General features: G+C 41.1%; 1 protein-coding gene across 3 annotated transcripts in view; it reads left to right on the top strand.

Moving 5' to 3' along the window:
- TERT (telomerase reverse transcriptase) overlaps positions 1-19,895 on the top strand; it is a 53,401-nt gene that overhangs the window by 29,984 nt on the left and 3,522 nt on the right. For 2 of the 3 annotated variants that reach the window (XR_002102119.1, XM_019540348.1), the window contains exons 11-12: positions 1,749-1,875; positions 2,204-2,265. Coding sequence is in view for 2 of the 3 variants with exons in the window: in XM_019540348.1 (XP_019395893.1) it covers positions 1,749-1,875; positions 2,204-2,265 (189 nt within the window). In the remaining variant the exon portion in view is untranslated. Of the gene's footprint in view, positions 1-1,748; positions 1,876-2,203; positions 2,266-2,825; positions 3,270-19,895 lie in introns of those variants that run through there. The other variant, XM_019540342.1, reaches the window with a different exon arrangement.

Here is a 19,895-nt window from a genome sequence, read left to right on the forward strand (position 1 = left end):
AGCTCACCTGCTTAACAAAAAGGCCAAGGACTGAACAGATTGTAGAACTGGATTAAATTTGCGTGAGCTGTGAAACTAAACATCTTATCAGCTTCAGTACTGTTCTTTCAGGGTACATGTGTAGTATAAACCACAGAGTGGCGGAGAGATACTCAAGCCCAAGCCTAAACTTGATGATACTAAAATTCTGCTGTGGCTAGATTGCCTTACCGTGGGCTCCTTTACCCTGCTGAGAATCTGCACAGTTGCACTGAAATCTTAAGAAAGCAAATGAAGAAATGATTTCTCTCAGTAAGTACAGGGGGACGGAAGAGCAAACAGCAGGAGAAGAGCTGTTTAAGCTAAAGGACAATGTTGGTATAAGAATATGGTGATTTGAAATTAATTCAAGCTGAAAATTAGAGGGGGCTCCTAACCATCAAAACAATGAGGTTCTGGAACAGCTTTTCAGGGAGCAAGTGGGCATAAAATTAGAACTGCTTTTAAAATGGAGCTTGATCAGTTTATGGAAGTGATTAAACAATGTGATCACAGGGGGCCAGACTCGGTGGATCTAAGACATCCCTTCTAGTCCTATATTCTTCTTGATAGTATGAGTCTGCTTGATGGAAGTGTCAGAACATTAGGGTGCTACATACAAGTATCCCTGATATGTAAGCTTTGCTTAAGCAGGTGGGATTTTAGGGTTATTAGTTGTTGCAATAAGCTTGTTTCAGGTTCTTCTCCAGCATATCTTTTTAAAAGACATCCAGTTTTGAATTAAGATTTTAATTCACTGAGAATTATTACATCCCTTGGTAAATTGGTACAATAATGAATTAAAGCCCAGTTAAGAGATTCACCTTATTTCAAGATTCAGAGTCCTGAGCAGTGCTCAAATATAGATATTTGATCTTGCTATGCCTTTGCTAGATTAATAACCCCTTTGCCATCAGAAATCTCCTCATAATGTTATATGTAGACATTGATCAACACCTTTGTAACCTTCTCTTTTGATTAAGCTTAAAGCTTAATCTGTGGAAAGCATCTCACTGTAAAGGTAGGTTTTCTAGATCTCAGGACTCTACATAATGGTTTTCTGAACCACTTAAATTTTTGTCAATCTTTTCAGAAGTACAGACATTATAGCATATTACAGTAGTCCACCTAATTCCGTATACAGAGATAATGTAAGCTTGTTAGTTCTTCTGGATCGTCCCCTGTTTATATATCCATTACAGCCTGTGTTCAAAGTATGGCCTGCGTTCTTTGTTCATAGATATATATCGTTATATTTTGCCTTATTTGGGGTATTCTGTATTAGTAATCTCTTAGACTGTTTAACACTTCCTTGATTGTGTGTGTGAGAGAGAGAGAGTGTGACTTGCAAGCTATTGGTGCATTGAGGGGAAAAAAACAGCTAAAGTCTTTGTCAATAATTATGTTAAATCTCAAGAATAGGTCTCAGAGAGCCCACCTAGAAATACTCCCACTAGAAGGTGAGTCCCTGCCTTGGGACCTCTACTCATGCTTGAAATAATACTAAATAATACAACCAAATACAGGGTGAGCAGATAGGCAAAATGACCATGGTAGTCAGAGTACGTAAGGGAGATGAGAAGGGCTGCTATACCAAAGGAAAAAAGTGTTCTGAGTAGTTTAATCTGTTGCTTGCAATTTATGTGACTAATAAACTGGTAAAAAAGGATCATGAGGTCACATAATGTGTTAAAACCATTTTGTTAATGCCTTACCTTTTTTCTTTGCAGTTATGCATCTACTTCTATCAGGTCAAGTCTTGTCTTCAATTCAAGCAGAACAGCAGGGAAAAATATGAAATCCAAACTGAACACAGTTCTGAAGCTCAAATGTCATAGTTTATTTCTGGATTTACAGGTGAGAATTTAAAAATAAATGTGTATGAATATTTTGATTCATGATTCGAAAGCATTTCTAATTGTCTTTAGTTTTGATGCTTATGACCTAATTCAAGAAGATGCTGTGTGTAGCTGGAAAGTGGCTTAGTCATGCTCAGAAGTTAGTAGAACTGAGTCTTTACGGTAATACATGCTTATGTGATATCAGGAATCTTTGAATGATGGTATAACATCTTATTTCCCTGGTACCGGATTTTAAGTTGCAGAATTTTAATGAAGTACACATTTTTGGGAACACTCTCTAGGGCATATCTGTATAGATTTACTTTTTTTTGGTTTTATTCCAGATCAACAGCCTTAGAACAGTTTTCATGAACGTTTATAAGATATTTTTGCTGCAGGCGTACAGGTATGTCTTCAACTTCTCCACTAACTCCATATCTTTCAGGACTGTTTTCATGCTAAACGAAGTTGCTGTGGGTTGAGAAAAATATGCCACAAGAGTTTACAATTATAGATTTTGCAGTGAGTGATGTATTTCTTTCTAAAATTTTTCTTTAAAATGTATCCATTCCTGTAAAATGTATGATAAAGGAGGTGCTATTATACTGAAGTGTATGGTTAGACTATGCTTGAAGCAAGTCAAGGGGAAAATCATTATGATTTTTAATGTTTTAAGTGTCTACAAATGCCCCAGAGAAGAAGGAATCTGGAATGCAATACTGCTTTGCTCCATTAGGAATACCAGAAAACATATCAGTCATTAACCTGATTGTGTTGAGAACGCTATGTCTTTTGAATAACTACCAGGACTCTGACTTGTATCCTTTTTCTCTGACCAAAGTTTAATTCTTCCAAGTTAACTGCAGATTCTTTACTGCTGATAATTTCTTAATTACTTTATGAGTAATCAGGTATAGTTGTTCTCTGCAAACATTTGCTGATGATGAAGTTTTGATTTTGTCCAAGGGTGAATGGAAATGATTAATAATTGACAGCCAGCTGAAAAAAGGACTTTTAATCCTGATGCATTGAATGTTGGTCTTCACCCTTGCATATGGGGTGGAGCAAGTTGAGGGCAATGGGAAGGAAAGGCCAAAACTTCAAGAATGGGGGACAAGGTAGTACAGGCAGTCCTCGACTTACGGCGTTGTGCACTTGCGGTGCTCCACCATTTACATCCATGTTATTACTTACGGCACTGGATCCTCACACTTATGGCATTACAGGGAAATTTACAGTGAGAAAAAGAGGGCAGCAAAACAAACATCCCTGGATCAGCTTCTCACAAAACCATCAAGTGGCCCTCAGTCTCCCCAAAGAAGCCCTTCTGTATTCCATGACCCTGATGAAAGTGTTCCTTCACCTTCTGATTAAATAAAATGTTATGTAATTAATTACTGTATCGCCCTGTTTAATCAATTTATATACAGTACACTTTAGAAAGCTTTGTACTGTACAGTGTATATCATTTATAGTTGATTAAATAGTTGATTTAAATATGGTGTTTATGGTCATATCTGTAGAAAGTTGGGCATCAGGCCCTTGGTCAGGAACATTGTTTCTATGGGAAAATCAGACTCGACTTGCATTGTTTCAACTTACAGCACCTTTTCCAGTAACGTAACCCGCCGTAAGTGCAAGGACTGCCTGTATCATGCTGCATTACTAGAGTGCAGAAGTCTCTTTGCAAATGCCATTTGGTGGGACCGTTTATATGATCTTGTAATTCTGATAAACTAATGAGTCCTTTTTTCTGTGTGTGTCCAGTTCTGCTGCCAGTCTTCTTGGTTCTCACCACCACAGCCATTTCGGGTGGCTGTAAGTGGGAGGTAGTATGATGATAATGCATTGTATTCCCAAAACATGCAATTTATAGCTGAAAAACTATGGCATATTATCCAAGACTTGTGAAAAAAAATCGTTGAACAGGAAAAGAACAACGGCTATCTCTTTTCACTCTGACTTATGGATCTAGAAACAGAATTTCTAAAAATTTAAAATAGTTGTCAGAAATTGCCATATTGGTTTGTTCTTTCCTGGCAGATCCATGTGATCCTTTCATGGCAGTGATCTGGTGCTTTTATTTTCCAAGGCTAGTCAGATGATGATATGGCCAGAGGGGTGATGTTTGTTTGTTTTAATACAACATTTGTATGATTCCACCCTATCATTTAGTTGGGTGTGTTAGACTACTGCACTTGGCATTCATGCTTGCTTCTAGAATTTAGTGAGACCTTGGTGTATTTCCGTTGTACTTTGTCATATATTGCCCTACAAGGACTATTAATTTAAATAAGGGGAAAATAAAAAAAGAAAGGGGTAATTAGCTTTCGAGAATTCTTCTGAGAATTCTCCTAAAAGTCAGTGGCAATATATTGCACTTCACTAAGTTATTGGGCAAACTGTGCTTCTGAACAGCTTGTGGTTGTGTATCAGCTTTGGTTATTGTATGTTTTGGTGAAGCTAGAAAACCACTCATGACACCTGCATATGCTCATCATACTTTTTTATGAAGTGAAATTTATTTATTTATTGCCTTTATTTTTGTGTGTTCTTCCTTTCATGCCAACTTTGTAATTCACATACCTTAAGTATTATAATTGAGTTAATCTCAGCTTTTACTTTTATTTACCAAAGCCTTAGTGGCCTTCAGATCTTGTCCTAATCTTATTGCTCTCTTCTTGTCAGTTTCTCTACTGATGTGCATGTAATAAATTGTAGGTGGTGTAATAACTTACGTAACATCTGGGAGCTGCCATAGATCAGGGAACTGTGGAGGTAGGAGGGATATTTTCACCTTCAATCCTCATTGCTTAAATTAATGAGTAAAGTACTTCACTGCTGTTATGGAAACTTCATTGCAATGCAGTCTAGTTAAGCGCTGTGTTTTAAACAGGATCAACATCTAACACAATATCATGGATCAATGGAAAAGAAGCAAATTCATCCATGTATTGCAGGGGGAACTGGAAGTAACCTCTATATTTAAGCTGCCTGACGCTTTCCATTAAAAAGGATTTTTGTCTCCTTTTCTTTGAGAAGCTCTCCCACCCTTTACATTACAGTAGGCCTTTTCTTGTATGAAATTTTGTTCAGCCTTCACTAACATGCAGGTTGCAGAAGTCTCTCTTCTTTCACTTTTGTTCTTTAGGCAAGTCCATTCAGCCTGCCAAGGGCTTGGACATTCCTAAGGCCAGGCCTGCACTGTCACAGCATATGCTATGTTACTGCCAGAGCAGATAGAAATAAGACTGACAGTGCTCTTCTGGGGGAGCCTCATCCGTTTCGCTGGAATTGTGCATCTGTTTCCACCTTCCACTCCCCTCTCCTCTGTTTTTCCTTGATGCAGTAGTTTATTTCCTTTTTCGAGGTGAAACTCATACTGTACAAATAATTCCAGTCCTGCCAAAATCTCTCTCTGTGTACTTCTTCCTTGATATAAAGTTATTAAGAAGGTAGGGGTGAAGCAGCTTTGTTCTCAGATGAACACTTGGCATTTCCCTGATTTCCATTTTTACTTGTTATGAGTCTTTGGAGCCTTTGTAGTAATAGGTTCTGTTAAGTTGCCCATGTTGAGGTTTTTTTGTCCTAGAGGCAGCAGCTTGTGAAATCACTAACTATGACAGTATGGTTGAATGATTTCCAGACACTAGCTGGGATAGAGAGGCATCACAGTTGAGTGGCTTTGCTGTCTTTTTTTAAAGAGATCCCAGAGAGCAGTGGACAATTACTTTTCTGCCCCAGGATCAGGGTTCTTCATTGTTCCACAAAGATCAATTCTATCACCTTTCCTTCTCAATAAGTGTGAAAAGCAACTAGGATAATGTGGGTTGTATTGTTGTCAGTAGGAGGGGATAAAAGTCACTGATTCATACTAATCAAACTAAGGTGGTTTTTCATAGGAAAGTAGGACTGGAAGGGACCTCACAAGGTCATCTAGTCCAGTCCCCTGCTTAAGGCTGAACCATTCCTGACTAAACCATCGTGGCCAAGTGTTTGCCTAACCTGTTCTTGAAAATTTCCAAAGAGAGAGATTCCACAGTTTCTCCAGGTAGACTGTTCCAATGCTTGATCAGTCTCATAGTCAGAAAATTCCTCCTAATCTCCAATTTAAATTTCTTCTACTGCAGCTTGAGGCCATTGTTCCTAGCCTTGCGTCCTACAGCCCCAGAGAAAAGTTCATCTTCATCCTCTGTATAATCACCCTTCAGGTGTTTGAAAACTATTATCAAATCCCCCATCAGTCTTCTCTTCTTCAGACTAAATAACCCTATTTTTTTTCAGCTTTTCCTTGTAAGTCTTCCCTCCCAGGCCCCTATCATTTTTATTGCTCTGTGCTAGCCTCTCTCCAATATGTACACGTCTTTTTTTTTTAAGTGTGGGATCCAAAATGAGACGCAGTACTCCAGGTAAGGCCTCACCAGTGCTCAGTAGAGTGGAAGAATCACTTACCTTGATTTGTAAGTGATACTCCTGTTGACACAATCCAGTATGCTGCTGTTGGCTTGTTTTTTTTTGCAACAAGAGCACACTCACTGTTGGCTCATATTTATCTTATAGTCCACTAAAACCCCAGGTTCTTCTTTACAGTGTTGCAGCCTATCTAATCATTCCCCCGTCTGTGTTTGGTTTTGTTTTCTCCAAGCCTTGCTAAGATTTATGCTTTGGGTAGAAATGATTTAGATAAAGCTCAGTTGTGATGAGCTAAGGGATGCCGAGACTATTACAAGGATGGTATTTGTCAAATCATTAAGGAAGTTACCTTCTCCCTTATATAAATATGACAATCATTGGTTTTTGTTAGTTGCTCCCAAATTCTCAGGTAATGTTGGTGACCAAAAATCTTCCTTTTGCTTTTGACAAGAAGGCAGTGCAGATTTTCTTCTGACTCTAACCTAACCTATCCACAGTGACCTATACGTATATAAGCTCCGTATTATATTTTTAAAATGTATTGAGCCTGAGAATAACCTTGAATATGACTCAAATGTATGACAATAGGGCTTGCTGTCCAGTTGGTAGTTTTGGCCGAAAGGAGCCTATTATACAAGCTGCCTGTCCTGTACTTACTTTTGGACAAAATTCAAAGACATGATATCATAGACCAAATTTTCTATTAGTAAGTGAAAAATATTAATGCAGTGTTTACTTTCATATCTCATACATGCCTTCTCCTAAAATCAACACTCCAAAATTAGGGTACCTGCCATAAGCAGGGAGACCTGTGTTTACTTCACTGAAATAGAAGTATGGTAGAATAGAACAAGCAGATACTATAACTCATAACTGCACTTCTCCGTGGCCCTGCAAACAGCAGGGGGAGATGCCACTGTTAGTCCCCCCACAGCTGCTGATGAAGCTGTAGCTTTTGGCCTGTGAAAGGTTAAATTAATCGTTTAACTGATAAGCCCAGTGATAACCATTTAATTTACTGGTTATTGTGTAGCGTGGGGCTGGGCACAGTTTGGCAGGTAAGTGGAGGAAAGGAAGCCATGAGGTGCTCCAGCAGTAACGGGAAGCCTGCAGGGCAGGCAGGAGAGATGAAGGGAAGAGCAAGGAGGAGGGTGGGGAGGGGTGAGTGGGGACTAGTTCCCCTCTCTCCTACAAGGTTAAGAGGAAAATAGCGGGCTGCTCATTCACAGGTGCCCCAGCACAGGGCTTTATGTGCGCTTTGATGTCTGGCTGGGCTTGCTACCACCTACCACCACCGCCCCACGAAGGGCCTGGGGATCACCTTCCAGTAGCAGTTATGTCTAAGCTGCTGTACTAGTTAACTGTTTAACCAATCTAATTAGAATAGGTTAAACGGATACTTTTTTTAACAGTATTTACATCCCTAAGAGCCAGTAAGCTGGCTGAGTGAGCTGGTGAATGCAGTCCATAGCATCTTGATGAGGCTTGTGGTGTGGAAACAATACTTTATAATTCACAGGAACTTTATATATAAAGAACTATTTACAGTAAAGAAGTAACAGTTTTATTAGTGCCCTTGCAAGGATCTGGGGCCTAGCCTTGTTGCTGTCCTGTCACACCAGAAAGTTCCTGCTGCATCACTAAGACTGTTTCCTCAGATGCCATGCTTGCTACAGTGTCTTTGTTACTCTGTCTCAGGGTCAGCCATGACTCTGGGAATATCTTTCTACCTTTTGTCTTCCCAAAACAAGTTGCACATCTTGACCCCATGTCAAAAAAAAAAAAAGCGGGGCAACACACATGGTGGCAGCACATGCCAGCCAAAACCAGAGCTTGGCTGGCCAAAGCCACGCTCCCAGCTGCAGGTCCCCAAGGCCCTCAGGACCCCAGGTAAGGCTGCTGGGGTAAGCACAGTTGGTGACCCTAGCCTCCCCTATACCACCCGGGGTAACCTGCCATGCGCCAGAGGGTGCATGCCATGGTTGTTCTTCAGGGACAAATGTCCGTGCTCATGTGAACATGGCATGCAAGATAAATACATTAGTCTGGGAATTAGGTCATTTGAGGAGTGGTTTGTCTGTCTGTAAGGGTCTCTCTGTCCTCAGTGCCCTCTTTGGCATGCTAAACTTGGACTTTAATGAGCGTGTGTGCATCTTCTCTATTCCTTACTGAGTGGCCAAGGAGATCATGATCTCCCTGGCCAGTTTCCTGCTGGACCAGGCCAAGATGGTGGCTCTGAAAAACCTCAGAAACCAGCTTGCAGGGGCCAGCTCTGACAATGCGTTCCGACTCTTTTGCTTCTTGATTTGGGTGCAAGTCATTTAAATTTGGGATACTTCACATTACAACAAAACGTTGGACCAGTTTGTGATGCTCTGAGCCGTCAAGGGGCCATTCTGCAAGATGGAAGACAGACAGCTAGTTCTAAACATGTAATCCCTTGAAGAGTAGTGCAGGAGACAGGGTTCAGTCTGTGGTGGTAAAGTGGTTTTGTTGCTAACAAGTGTTTCATGCTCAAGTGTTTACTTCTTCAAAGGAGGCCCCAAGTTTCTGACAAAGTAGAGTGATTTGTGGTTACTGTATAATGTCCTAGGTTTCTGGACATTAGTTATAATGTTTTAAAATGTATTTTGACTTACAGCCAACTAAACTATTTAAATTTTATTTAATAGGTTCCATGCATGTGTCCTTCAGCTTCCATTTAATCAGCAAGTTAGAAACAACCCTTGCTTTTTTCTAAGGATTATATCAGATACTGCATCATGCTGCTATTCTGCATTGAAAGTAAAAAATTCAGGTACGACAGGTTAAGCGGTGATGAAATAACACAGCGTTCCTCTTTAAAAAGAAAGCTTTATTTGCGGTGCCAGCCAGCCAGATCCAAAGCTTCCAGTTGTTCTCGAGCTTTTATCTACTGTAAAAATCTGATGGTGAGGAGCATGTTAGTGTGTGAGAAGGTGGGGGGTGGAGAGGGGAGGTGTTTTAAACTTTTTCTTTTCAGCAATTAAATATTTTTGTTTATAATCTCCATAAGTCATGTTTCCCACTAACTCCTAACATACCTTTTATTCATGATTTACTGATAACAATCTTGTGGTTACATGTTTGTAAATAGGTTCAGATCCTTACTTTGCCCTATGCTTCACTGACTTCAGACCATTTATGTAATGTGCCTGTGCCTCATTCTGTCTTCCATGAAATGGAAATAGAAGTCCCTTGCTTTTCTGGGTTTTATGAGACTTAATCCACTTGTACTTAATATGCTTGTATATAAAGGTGATTGGGTAGGGGCAGAGGGCAGGCCTTCAGATGTTAATCAACCGTAGGTAAAATTTTATATATGTTTTATCTTCAGGAAGTGATTTAGGAGCCAAAGGTGCTTCTGGCCCGTTTCCTTCTGAAGCAGCAGAATGGCTCTGCTACCATGCCTTTATTCGCAAGCTGTCAAAGCACAAAATTATTTACAAGTGCCTTCTGAGACCCCTACAAATGTGTAAGTTCATAGTAATATCACAAGTAAAACTTTTGAAGTATAGTTATATCTGATAAAACACTGGATGTAAATATATCTAGAAACCATTTTCTGATCATGAATTGCTCTTGTCTACTGATAATTTGTTGCTGTACATATGAGTTAATTATTCAAGTCACTTTTACATATGCAAACTACAGTGGCATATGCAGCATTGCTGTACATAAAAGAGCTGCCATTGCAATTAGCTGACACGTATGACTAATGTCTGCAGATTAGTCATGTAACGTCTGTGAGCTTGAATATTAGTCTAGAATTTCTCAACCTATTAAAAGAGATGAGATCTGAATGCTCCTCCTTATCACTGCCCCCACACTGTGCATAACAAGCACCTCCTAGATCTTCTACCCACAGTGTTGATATTTGGCAAAAGACTGAGAGCAAGAACCACTAATTTTAACAGAAAAAATTATCAATGAGCCATTTACCCAACTGGATTGATGATGGTAACATTCTTCAGTTTTTTTTAAGAGTCATTATTTTTACTCTCTCTCCCCCCACCCTTTTCTGTAACATGATGGAATTTAAACTAACAAAAAATTAATTAACATTAAGATTTTTCTATGAATCCTCCAAATTAATCGTTCAGATAACAGCAGAAATTCTTCCTCAAACTCTGCAATTAACCTATCTAAAATTATGTGTAGTTCTGTTTAAAGCTATTTAAAAAGATGTACCAAGGGTTAAACACAGGCTAGGAGGACCAAAGCAAGCTAATTTATGTGATAAGTTAACAAAATAGCTTGCTGACTCATTGCTCCCATTCCCTATACTATAATATGAAGTATTTGAATAATATTTTTATGACAGGATTAGAATAAGTTTCTTGTTAGATAACTTAATATACACATAGACTTTTGCTATATAACAGAAACAAATGTCTGTTTGTCATTGTTTCTCTTTTGGACTTGAGTACAATTATTTCTCCTGTTTTCTGGAAAACTGCTTTCATTGTTTTCTTGTTTTTCTTTGTTCCTAATTTTTACTATATTGAGATAACTTACGGTGTTTCCCAAACTTTCCCTAACTAGCCCTGCTATTTTCAGCTAGACAAGCCAAAACATGATTTAAAAGCTACAAATCCAGAAGAGAGGTGGGAACCTGAATTGTGTAATTTTTTTTAAAGTCGACTTCACAAATTTTGTCACTGAACAGTCTAATCCTTCATAATGTTGCAGTTACCTTGTCTTTAAAATGTATGGATAGTAATGTTTTGTTTTTCTGCTGCCAAACAGGAAACAGAATGTTTATTGTAAGAATAGTATGATATGATGGGGAACAATGAACACTTTCATTTCATTGTTGGGTACTGATGGGTGCTTGAAGATGTTCTGAGTTACTTCTTGAGTGACTGTCCACACAGATCCCTCTTATGGTAAATATGCACACATGGGAGTGGTTCTTTTGAATGGCAGTGTCCATTGGCATTCCCTTTTTCAGAGAAGCCTAGCTATAAGAGTTTCTTTCAATTCAGGAAGCTTCTTTTGGTTCAGACACATCTGTACATGAGTCTCACCTTGTATATAAAAAGGCCTGTGCCTAGGTGCAGAACCCCAGTAGCCAAACTTCAAGCACTGCCCATCCTGTGATGCAGCCATCCTTGTTACTGGTAACCATGCCTACAGTATATTGTGTTTGGGTAAAGGCTGTGTGCTGGCATCCTGATTCATCTGTAAGGTACTTTTCAAAGGACGCTGAGGGCAAGAGCACCAAAGTTAAAGTCTTTCTCATAGAATCAGTGAGTCGGAAGGGACCTAGACAGATCATCGAGTCCAACCCCCTGCCATGGGCAGGAATGACACCGGGGGGTGGGAGGGGTCATAAGACCCCAGCCAGGTGCCTATCCAGTCTCCTTTTGAAGATTTCCAGGGAAGGTGAGAGCACCACCTCTCTGGGAAGCCCATTCCAGGCTCTGGCCACCCTTACTGTGAAGTAATTCTTCCTAATATCTAACTTAAACCTACCCTTCCTCAGCTTGTGGCCGTTGTTCCTGGTGATTCCAAGGGGGGCCCTGGTGAACAGACTTTTCCCGAGTCTCTGCTGCTGGCCCCTGATAAAGTTGTAGGCAGCCACAAGATCCCCCCTCAGTCTCCTCTTGCGGAGACTGAAGAGATTCAGGTCCCTCAGCCTCTCCTCATAGGGCTGGCCATGGAGGCCTCCAACCATACAAGTGGCCTCCTCTGGACCCTCTCCAGGTTTCCCACGTCCCTCTTGAAATGCGGTGCCCAGAACTGGACACAGTACTTCTTCTGTGGCCTGACCAGCGCCACATAGAGGGGGAGCAAGACCTCTCTGGACCTGTTAGTGATGCCCCTGTTGGTGCATGACAGGGTGCGGTTGGCTCTGCCTTTTGCTTTGTTGCATTGGCGACTCATATTCATCCTCGAGTCAGTCATGACTCCAAGATCCCTCTCTGCGTCTGTGCTGCTGAGAGGGTCAGCCCCTAACCTATAACCATAATGCTGGTTCCCTCTCCCCAGGTGCAGCATCCTGTTCAGATCTGCCCACTTCTCTAACTTATCCAGGATTGCCTGGATGAGGTCCCTGCTTGCCGGTGTGTTCTCCTCAGATAGTGCAAGTGGCCTCCAATCCAGATGGGCCTTCTGAGAAACTCCCAGTCCAAGACGCGCAGGCACTTTCCAAGCCCTCCACTAAGTTCCTGTACTGCTTGGTACATGCCCCCTTTATCAATTGCACTGGTGCCATTGAAGTCTTTAGTGGACACTGTCACCATACCAAGGCTTTTGGCACACATTACCCACTTACTGTTTTACTGCATGCCAGCAAAAGATCCTTTAGTCCAAGTGCAGGATTAAGTGTAGCTGCAGTAGCCATGAAACTTCCCTGAGTATTGTTACTAAATTAGAGCATACCAGAGGTGTTGCTTTTGCTGTTAGAAGAGGATTTTCCTGTCTGCAAGTTCCATGGCAGAGCCTTCTGTCCTGAACGAATGGAAGTTAGTCAGGAACACAGTGAGTACTCCCTTCAGGGGAGTAGATTGTTGGATTCACCTGGAGCCGGTGCTTTCTGATACCTGATAATGTGTCTTCCGCATGTTCTGTATTAGCCATAGCCATGCTGGTCTCCCTGAAGGTCTAAGCACCTATTCTAGGCAACCTTATTTGACTAGAGGTCCAGAACTACATTGTCCATGATCAGAAAACAAGCCTAGCCATCCCAATCTCATCCAGTTAATAGAGTGAGAGGAGAAGCACTATAAGGGGAAAATACCCATGAAGGAGGACTTCAACTACAGTCCATTTCAGCTGCATCTCTAGACTGATCAGTCTACCCTGCCCATCTTCTTCCATCCCCATCCTCCAGTACGTCCTTGGCAAGGTTCATTGAAGGGCTATCAAGACTCACTAAGCTGCATGGCATAGACATTAAGACTCCCTCTAGAAAGCATTCTGGAGAACTAGTAAGTGCTGGATATCAAGCAGTCCTCTGCATCCCAGTGATTGGTTATAACTATTATGATGATTGATTTATTAGTATAGTACCAAAAATTCTTCTTGAGCCTCCAGAAATCACATGGCTACTTGTAGTTTCAACTCTTTCACCAGCTTGCTTTCCCCTTTTACTCCTATAGCTGAATGGGAAGTGTCTGTGCTGTGGTAATTCAGCTTGTAGGTTCAAACCCCAGTGAACAAGAGGAAGAACCATGAATACTTGTATAGTTAATGTATTTGTTGAAATGACTTGGTATTGTACCACACCACCTTGAGAAGTTACTTTGAATGCTGTGTTAGTATTAGAGGTGGCACTCCATGCCGTATCAGCATTGATGCAAGAAAAATTCACATTATCAGCAATTGGCTTTTTTTTTCAGTGATGTGGCCAGTAATGTCGCCGATAAATGCTGCATGCATGTGTGCAGCCTGGCAGCTTGGAGAGCAGTGTCTGGCTGGTAAGTCTGTTGGGATGGAAAGGGCATGGGGTAGGCAGATAGAAGACCCCACAGCAAGGGAGGGAGAGGGGCAGAGGCAGGTGCTGCACAGCCTGGGCGGGGCACAGGGCAGAGCTGTGGGTCTTTGGGGGGCTTCTGCCACTGTGCACACCCTGGGGGAGGAATGGGGGGCCTGTGCCCCCTGGATCTGTGTGGGATGAATGTGGGTGCCACTGCATGCTTGGGGCCAGAAGCTGTGCTGGGCTCTTCCTGGCTGGGAGGCTGGGCCCGGGTTGTGCTCAGGCTGGGCAGGTCAGGGTGGGTGGCAGTGGCACTGGGAGGAGGGTTTGAGCAAATTTTGGGGTGCTTGTAGCCCCCACACCGTAATCCCCCTGTCCCAGTGCTGCCGCCTCCTACCCTGCCTGGGCAGAGAGCAGCCCTGGCCCATCCCTGGCCCTGACCACACGTCGGCAGCCCACCCTCACCCTGTGCACAGATTCAGGGGGCACGTGCCCCCCATGCTTATGTGGGGTGTATACAGTAGCAGGAGCCACTCCCCTGCACTCCCCGGATGAGCCGTGGCTCCATCCCGTGCCTTGTCTTGGCTGCGCAACCCCTGCCGCAGCCCCACTCCCTCTCTCACCATAGGGACCTTGAGCTACCCCCTCCGTGCCCCTTCCCTCCAACAGACTTATCACCCGGACACTGCTCTCCAAGCTGCCAGGAATTGGATCCATATCGGCTGATACGGCTGGTTAAAAATTGGCCATTGGTATCAGCCTAAAAAATCTTTATTGGTGCACCCCTACTTAGTATTTGTTGTATGTGCCTATTTTTAGGTTAATGGGAGCTTTAAGAATAGGGTGTGGCTGACAAGATTGAGTGCTTGTCACTAAAAGCAAAAATTTTGCTTGCGAGTCAGAGGAGTGGAAGAGCCTACTTGTGCAATAAACACATCTTTTTCAGAAAGTAAATCTCATTCTTAAAGGTGTAGCATTAAGGGGGCTGCGTGCCGTAGGTCGTGTGCTAATGGGTCTTTCCAGGTTACTAGTATGAACCCTGCCTGTCTTTGCAGGGGTTAAAATTGTTCCCATCTCTACTTGTATGAGGTACCTTTCTAATGAAAAGGCTAGATCAGCTGTAAGTGTTGTATTGGTGTAGCTATACAGTGAAGTCTGGTTAGTTAGACATTGGGATAACCTGTTGCTATGGTCTTTATTAGTCAGTACACTGAATTCCTGCCAGAGTCATATTGATATGTGCACAAAACACTTTGGTGAATTTAGTCATCTGTTAAAGTGTAATTAGTCATTTCCAAATGGAGACTTTTATTAAATCAGTATGGAATTGCTCCTACTAAATAGTTTGCTTAAAAGGTACTGTTCTATGCCTTCCACGTGGCACCTGTCAAGCCAGCTGATGCTCACAAAGCATAGGATACTCTTTACCTTTTGCTTGGCTCAACAAGATGATCAACCATTCCATTTCACAGAATTTTTTTTGTGTTGCTGATAAGTGCATGTAAGTGTGCAAGACAAAAACCTTTAATTACTTTGCTAGCTGATACTTTGGTATTTGGGGATTGGTAGTACTCTGCCACTTGTGTGTGATTGTTGAAAATATTTTTTTTCTGTTCTCTAAGGGCATTTTTAAATGATAAAAAATCCCATTTAAAAAAAAAAAGCAAAAGAATGATTAATTTAAAATCCAGTCCTCTTCTGAAAAGTGACTCTTAAAAATAGCCTTCTTGCATTCTATGTTCATTGTCCCTTAATGAGTGTTGCATCAGATTTTCCCAATTCACAAGAAAAAAAAATTTTTTAATGGACACTGACGTCTGTCAAGCTGTGTTTTTTTTTTTTTTTTTTTCCTCATCATCACCACGATTATCTGAGTCCAATCTGAGGTATTTATAGATGTAGTTAAGGTGCAATTAAAGTATATATGCCTCTAGATTCTGTGTGATGGGATCTTAGGTAACAATTACGTTGATAATGAGATTAGGGAAAAAATGCATATTCCTCTCAGACTGCTGTAGGGCTCTACCATGCTAAGACAGCTAAAGGAAGAAGGCTAACTTTTTTACTTCTGAAAGAGTAGCTCCGAAATGGAAATACCCGTGGGAAATGTATCGCACCAGGACAGAATGTATTTACAGTCAGATCGGGCAACTGTGTATAACTGGATTTCTTTTGACTTAAAAGAAGAGAGAATCAAAAGTAAGACTTTCTTCAGGGACCATGCCTAAAGAGCAAAATTATTCTTGAAACACTAGAAACTTCAAAGTTAGCCTGTCCTATCAGAATTGTCATTCTTCAGTTTAACTAAATTATTTTAACATGCTAACTCCTGTAAGGGTTGCAGAGACTTTTCTACCTGTTCTACCGTTTCCTGTTCATGTACACAAACTTAATGATGATGGGTTGAAGGCACTACTGCCTGCCAAAGTAATTTTTTAGTAAGTGTTCCTTTTCTGATGAAAATAAAAACCTTTTTTTGCAAATGTGTATTCCCTACATCATGTTATCTGTGTTTACATTTTTTTATCTTCAAACTCTATTACCCACAGTTATTCTAACACGTTACCAGTCATTTTTTCTCTGCCATCGAGTTCTCCTCTATTTCTTGAACACTTCCCAGCAAATTTGACTTTTCTCCTCAGTGCTCTTGTAACTAACGTTCAAAAAATGATCCCTCATGCATACCATTTTGATAGCCTTTCACACACATGACCAAAACGCAAGATGGGCACAGTTCATTTTTGCTTGTGTTGTCCCCAGCAACACTGCACCCTTTAGCCACCAGTTCTATTTCCTCAAATACACCACAGGCATCACTGTACCCCCTTTCTCCTGGTATAACCAATGCAGTCTCCATATGAACACCTCATAGAGCAAAACAGAATTTTAATCCAGTTATGTAGTCTGACTGTGGAAAGGTACAGGTGAAGGAATTGTAATGCCATATATATATCCCTAGAGGAAAGGGGAGAGGCATCTGTCTGCATTGTCCAGGCTCATATTTCTCTGTTTACTTGTAGTCTAACTGCCTGCATAATATAAGCCAGAACATTTTGTGCTGTAATTCTTATGTGAAGCTCATAACTTCTGTTTTAAATAAGGGATATTTTATTTTTTAAATACCCACAGTCTTGATTTAGGGAGCTTACACAAATTTCTTTTTTTGCGCAATAAGGCCCCTGCTAATACTTTACGGTCATGGGCATAACACATGTTCATGGCTGCAGAGCGCTATTAAAATGGCCAATCATGCTAAAAATTATCCCTTGTTAAAATAGCTATTAGCTGTAGGTACTCTAGAGCAGAGCACCTTAGATTCCCTGCAAGGGTTAAGTGCAGATGATTCCACCCACATCCCATGCTCCTTTAGGAGCTGGGCTGGTACTTGTGCCTGCAAGCACCATCACAGCCCCGTTCCAGGGGCTGTCACAGAGAGGAAGGAGTCTCCTCACTGTGCATCAGGGGATGGGAGCTGGGGGACGGTACCCTTCTGGGTGCTTGGGGGGAGCTGGCCTGGGCTGCAAGGCCAGGGGGTTCCAGTTCCCATCTGCCCCTCTGTCTGGCTGTGGCAAAGCTGAGCCAGCAGCTCTATTTGTGTGGGAGGTTGGGGGTGTGGAGCGCCCCCCACCTCATGGGTCTGGTCTGGCTCCCCCCAGTACCTTGGCAGGTGGAGGGGGAGTTTTCTTCCCCTGCCCAAGCCTCTTGATAGGCATGCAGCTGCTGACTTGGCTTTATCTCAGCTGGAGCTGTGGTGGGGCAGGGCTGGGGAGAGGAGTGGTTTAGCAGCCTCCTGGAAGGTGCTGGAGCACCCACTCCTGCCGGCAAGGGCTGGTGCAGGCACGCTTAGGCCCCACACCCCAACTGTTAGGTTCAGTGGAGTTGTAAATTATAGCATTTTGTGTAAAATGCTGTGAGTTAGAGCACCTCCCTGGCTGGCTGCCTAAATGTCTGTAGGCAGCCTTATGCTTCAAATTAGAGAATCCATTACATCTCTGATGTATTCTTTCTAATGCCTAATTACCACCACTCTTATTTACAGTAAGTATTTATCTAGTTTAAGTTTCTAGCCATATATCTTTGCTAGGCCAATTTGAGAGCCTTATGCTGACATATCTTCTACCCTTTTAGTAACTTATGGACCATAGTCACTTCTTAAGTTTTTCTTGGTTACACTAGATAAATAACTCCTTTAGTTTGCTATAAACCAAGTTTTCTAGACTGCAAATCATTCTAGCTTTTTTCTGAACCTTTTCAAATATGTTCATTTCCTTTTTCAGACTCTAGGACTGGGCAGTGATTTTTAGTAATGGTCTCACTAACCTAAATATAGTAAATATATTATCTATCTGCTTATGTTCTGATCCCATTCCTAAACATCTCATTTACTCTTGTGGCTTTTTGCACCAGTTGGAATTAAATCAGATTTTAATTCAATAAACCATTGCATACTTCTGTGTGGACATTTTTATTTCAGCCTTGGTAGCTTATTTTAGCTTAAACTAGACTGAATTAGCCTAGTTTTAAATGAAATAAAATCATTCTCATGGTACATGCTAGATTAGCTGTGTTTGTTAAAAACCATGCCTTCAGTTAAACTTATGCAAAAGTTTCTTGGATGCAAATTATTATCCACTGAGTCTTACTGAGTGGTCTAACTCAATTGATCAAACTTCAAAGTCTTGTCTTTTCTTTTTTGAGGCATTGCTTTCCAGATTCTGTCTCCCTTCCTGACTGCGCAACCTACAGTCTTTTTTCCTGGTTTCATAGTGTTTGTGTGTATTTAAACACATGTTCAGATGATCACTTGGTCAAATGGCTTCCAAATGCTGTGTAAAAACTGACCTGTCATTATTATTATTTAGCATTGCTCCAATGCACGTGTCATACACACTGCTTTCTGTGATTCTGTAATTTTTTTCTAGATAATTGACAAGGAGATTGAATAGCAGTAAGTCAGCTAGAACATTTTTACCCAATTAGAAATAGCCCACTTATTGAGGCAGTCAGATGTTCATCCACTCTTGTTGAGATGTATTAGTTTTATTAAAAATTCATTTTAAGGTTTAATCCATTTAAATGTATATAGTAGAACTTTGTGCAGCACTGATATTTTAATCAGGTTGTCATGCAGTGCTATATCATATGCCTTTCAGATGTGTGGGGGTAGCAATGTAACACAGAAATAGCTAAGTCAACTTTAAACGATCTAATTTGGGTACTGCAGTAGACTTCTGTATCAGTCAATTTACCTTCCTTCTATGTAAGATTAGCCCATGTGGTGCTCTGTGCTGCAATTGCTTGACCTGCTACTTCTGGTAGGTGTTGCATCATAAAGGCTAGCTCCTATTTAACCCAGTAGCATGTGACCTTATTCCACCTAGTTCAAATCCTTTAAAAATAGTTAATGCAACAAGTAGGTGGGTCCTTATCCTGCTAACTGCTTTCTGTAACTTAGTTCAAAGGATAAGAAGATGGTGATTTGCCAAAATAGGTGTCTTAATGTTTTTTCAGGGACTTGAGCAGTTTGTGGATCAAACTTTGGTACCGAACAAGTGGAATAGGATCTAGCCCTAGGCACATTACATCTGCACAGTTTAGTGTTTCTCATCCAAAGTTAATCTCCTTGGAAAACAATATCAGGTTTCACTAAACCTATTTCCCAATAAAACTTTGTTGATTTATCATGCTTTTAATTCTTTGTGTATTGCATCTCATAGCAGACTTACCATAATTTCCCTTGAATTAAATTCAACCTAACTGGCAAGTACTAAGCCAGATTTAAACAGTGGCACAATATTAGCTTTTTTCACTCATCTTCAGCTTCCCCAGTATTCCAAAACTTGTTAACTATCAACCTCAGTGGCTTTTGGATATGAGTTATCCAGTTATCTTGCACAGTTAAAAAATATTTAACTTCAGCGGTTACTGTTTAACATCCTGCCTGTAATTAGCACTGGGAGAAAACTGTGTGATATGAATACATCATCCATCTTCTTTCCAAATACAGAACAAATATTTATTGAACACTTCTGCTTTTCTGCATCGACGGTTTTACCAGCTCTTTATCCAGTAACAGACCTGGACCATTGCTAGGATTTCTCTTGTTCCTCCTATATTTTAAATAGCATATTTACCCAAATCCAAGGTAACTTTGTATTTAAGATGATCCCCCCCTCCTCCCA

The sequence above is a fragment of the Crocodylus porosus genome, unplaced genomic scaffold (genome assembly GCF_001723895.1).
Source record: "Crocodylus porosus isolate Cpor-Errol unplaced genomic scaffold, CroPor_comp1, whole genome shotgun sequence".
NCBI lineage: Eukaryota > Metazoa > Chordata > Crocodylia > Crocodylidae > Crocodylus > Crocodylus porosus.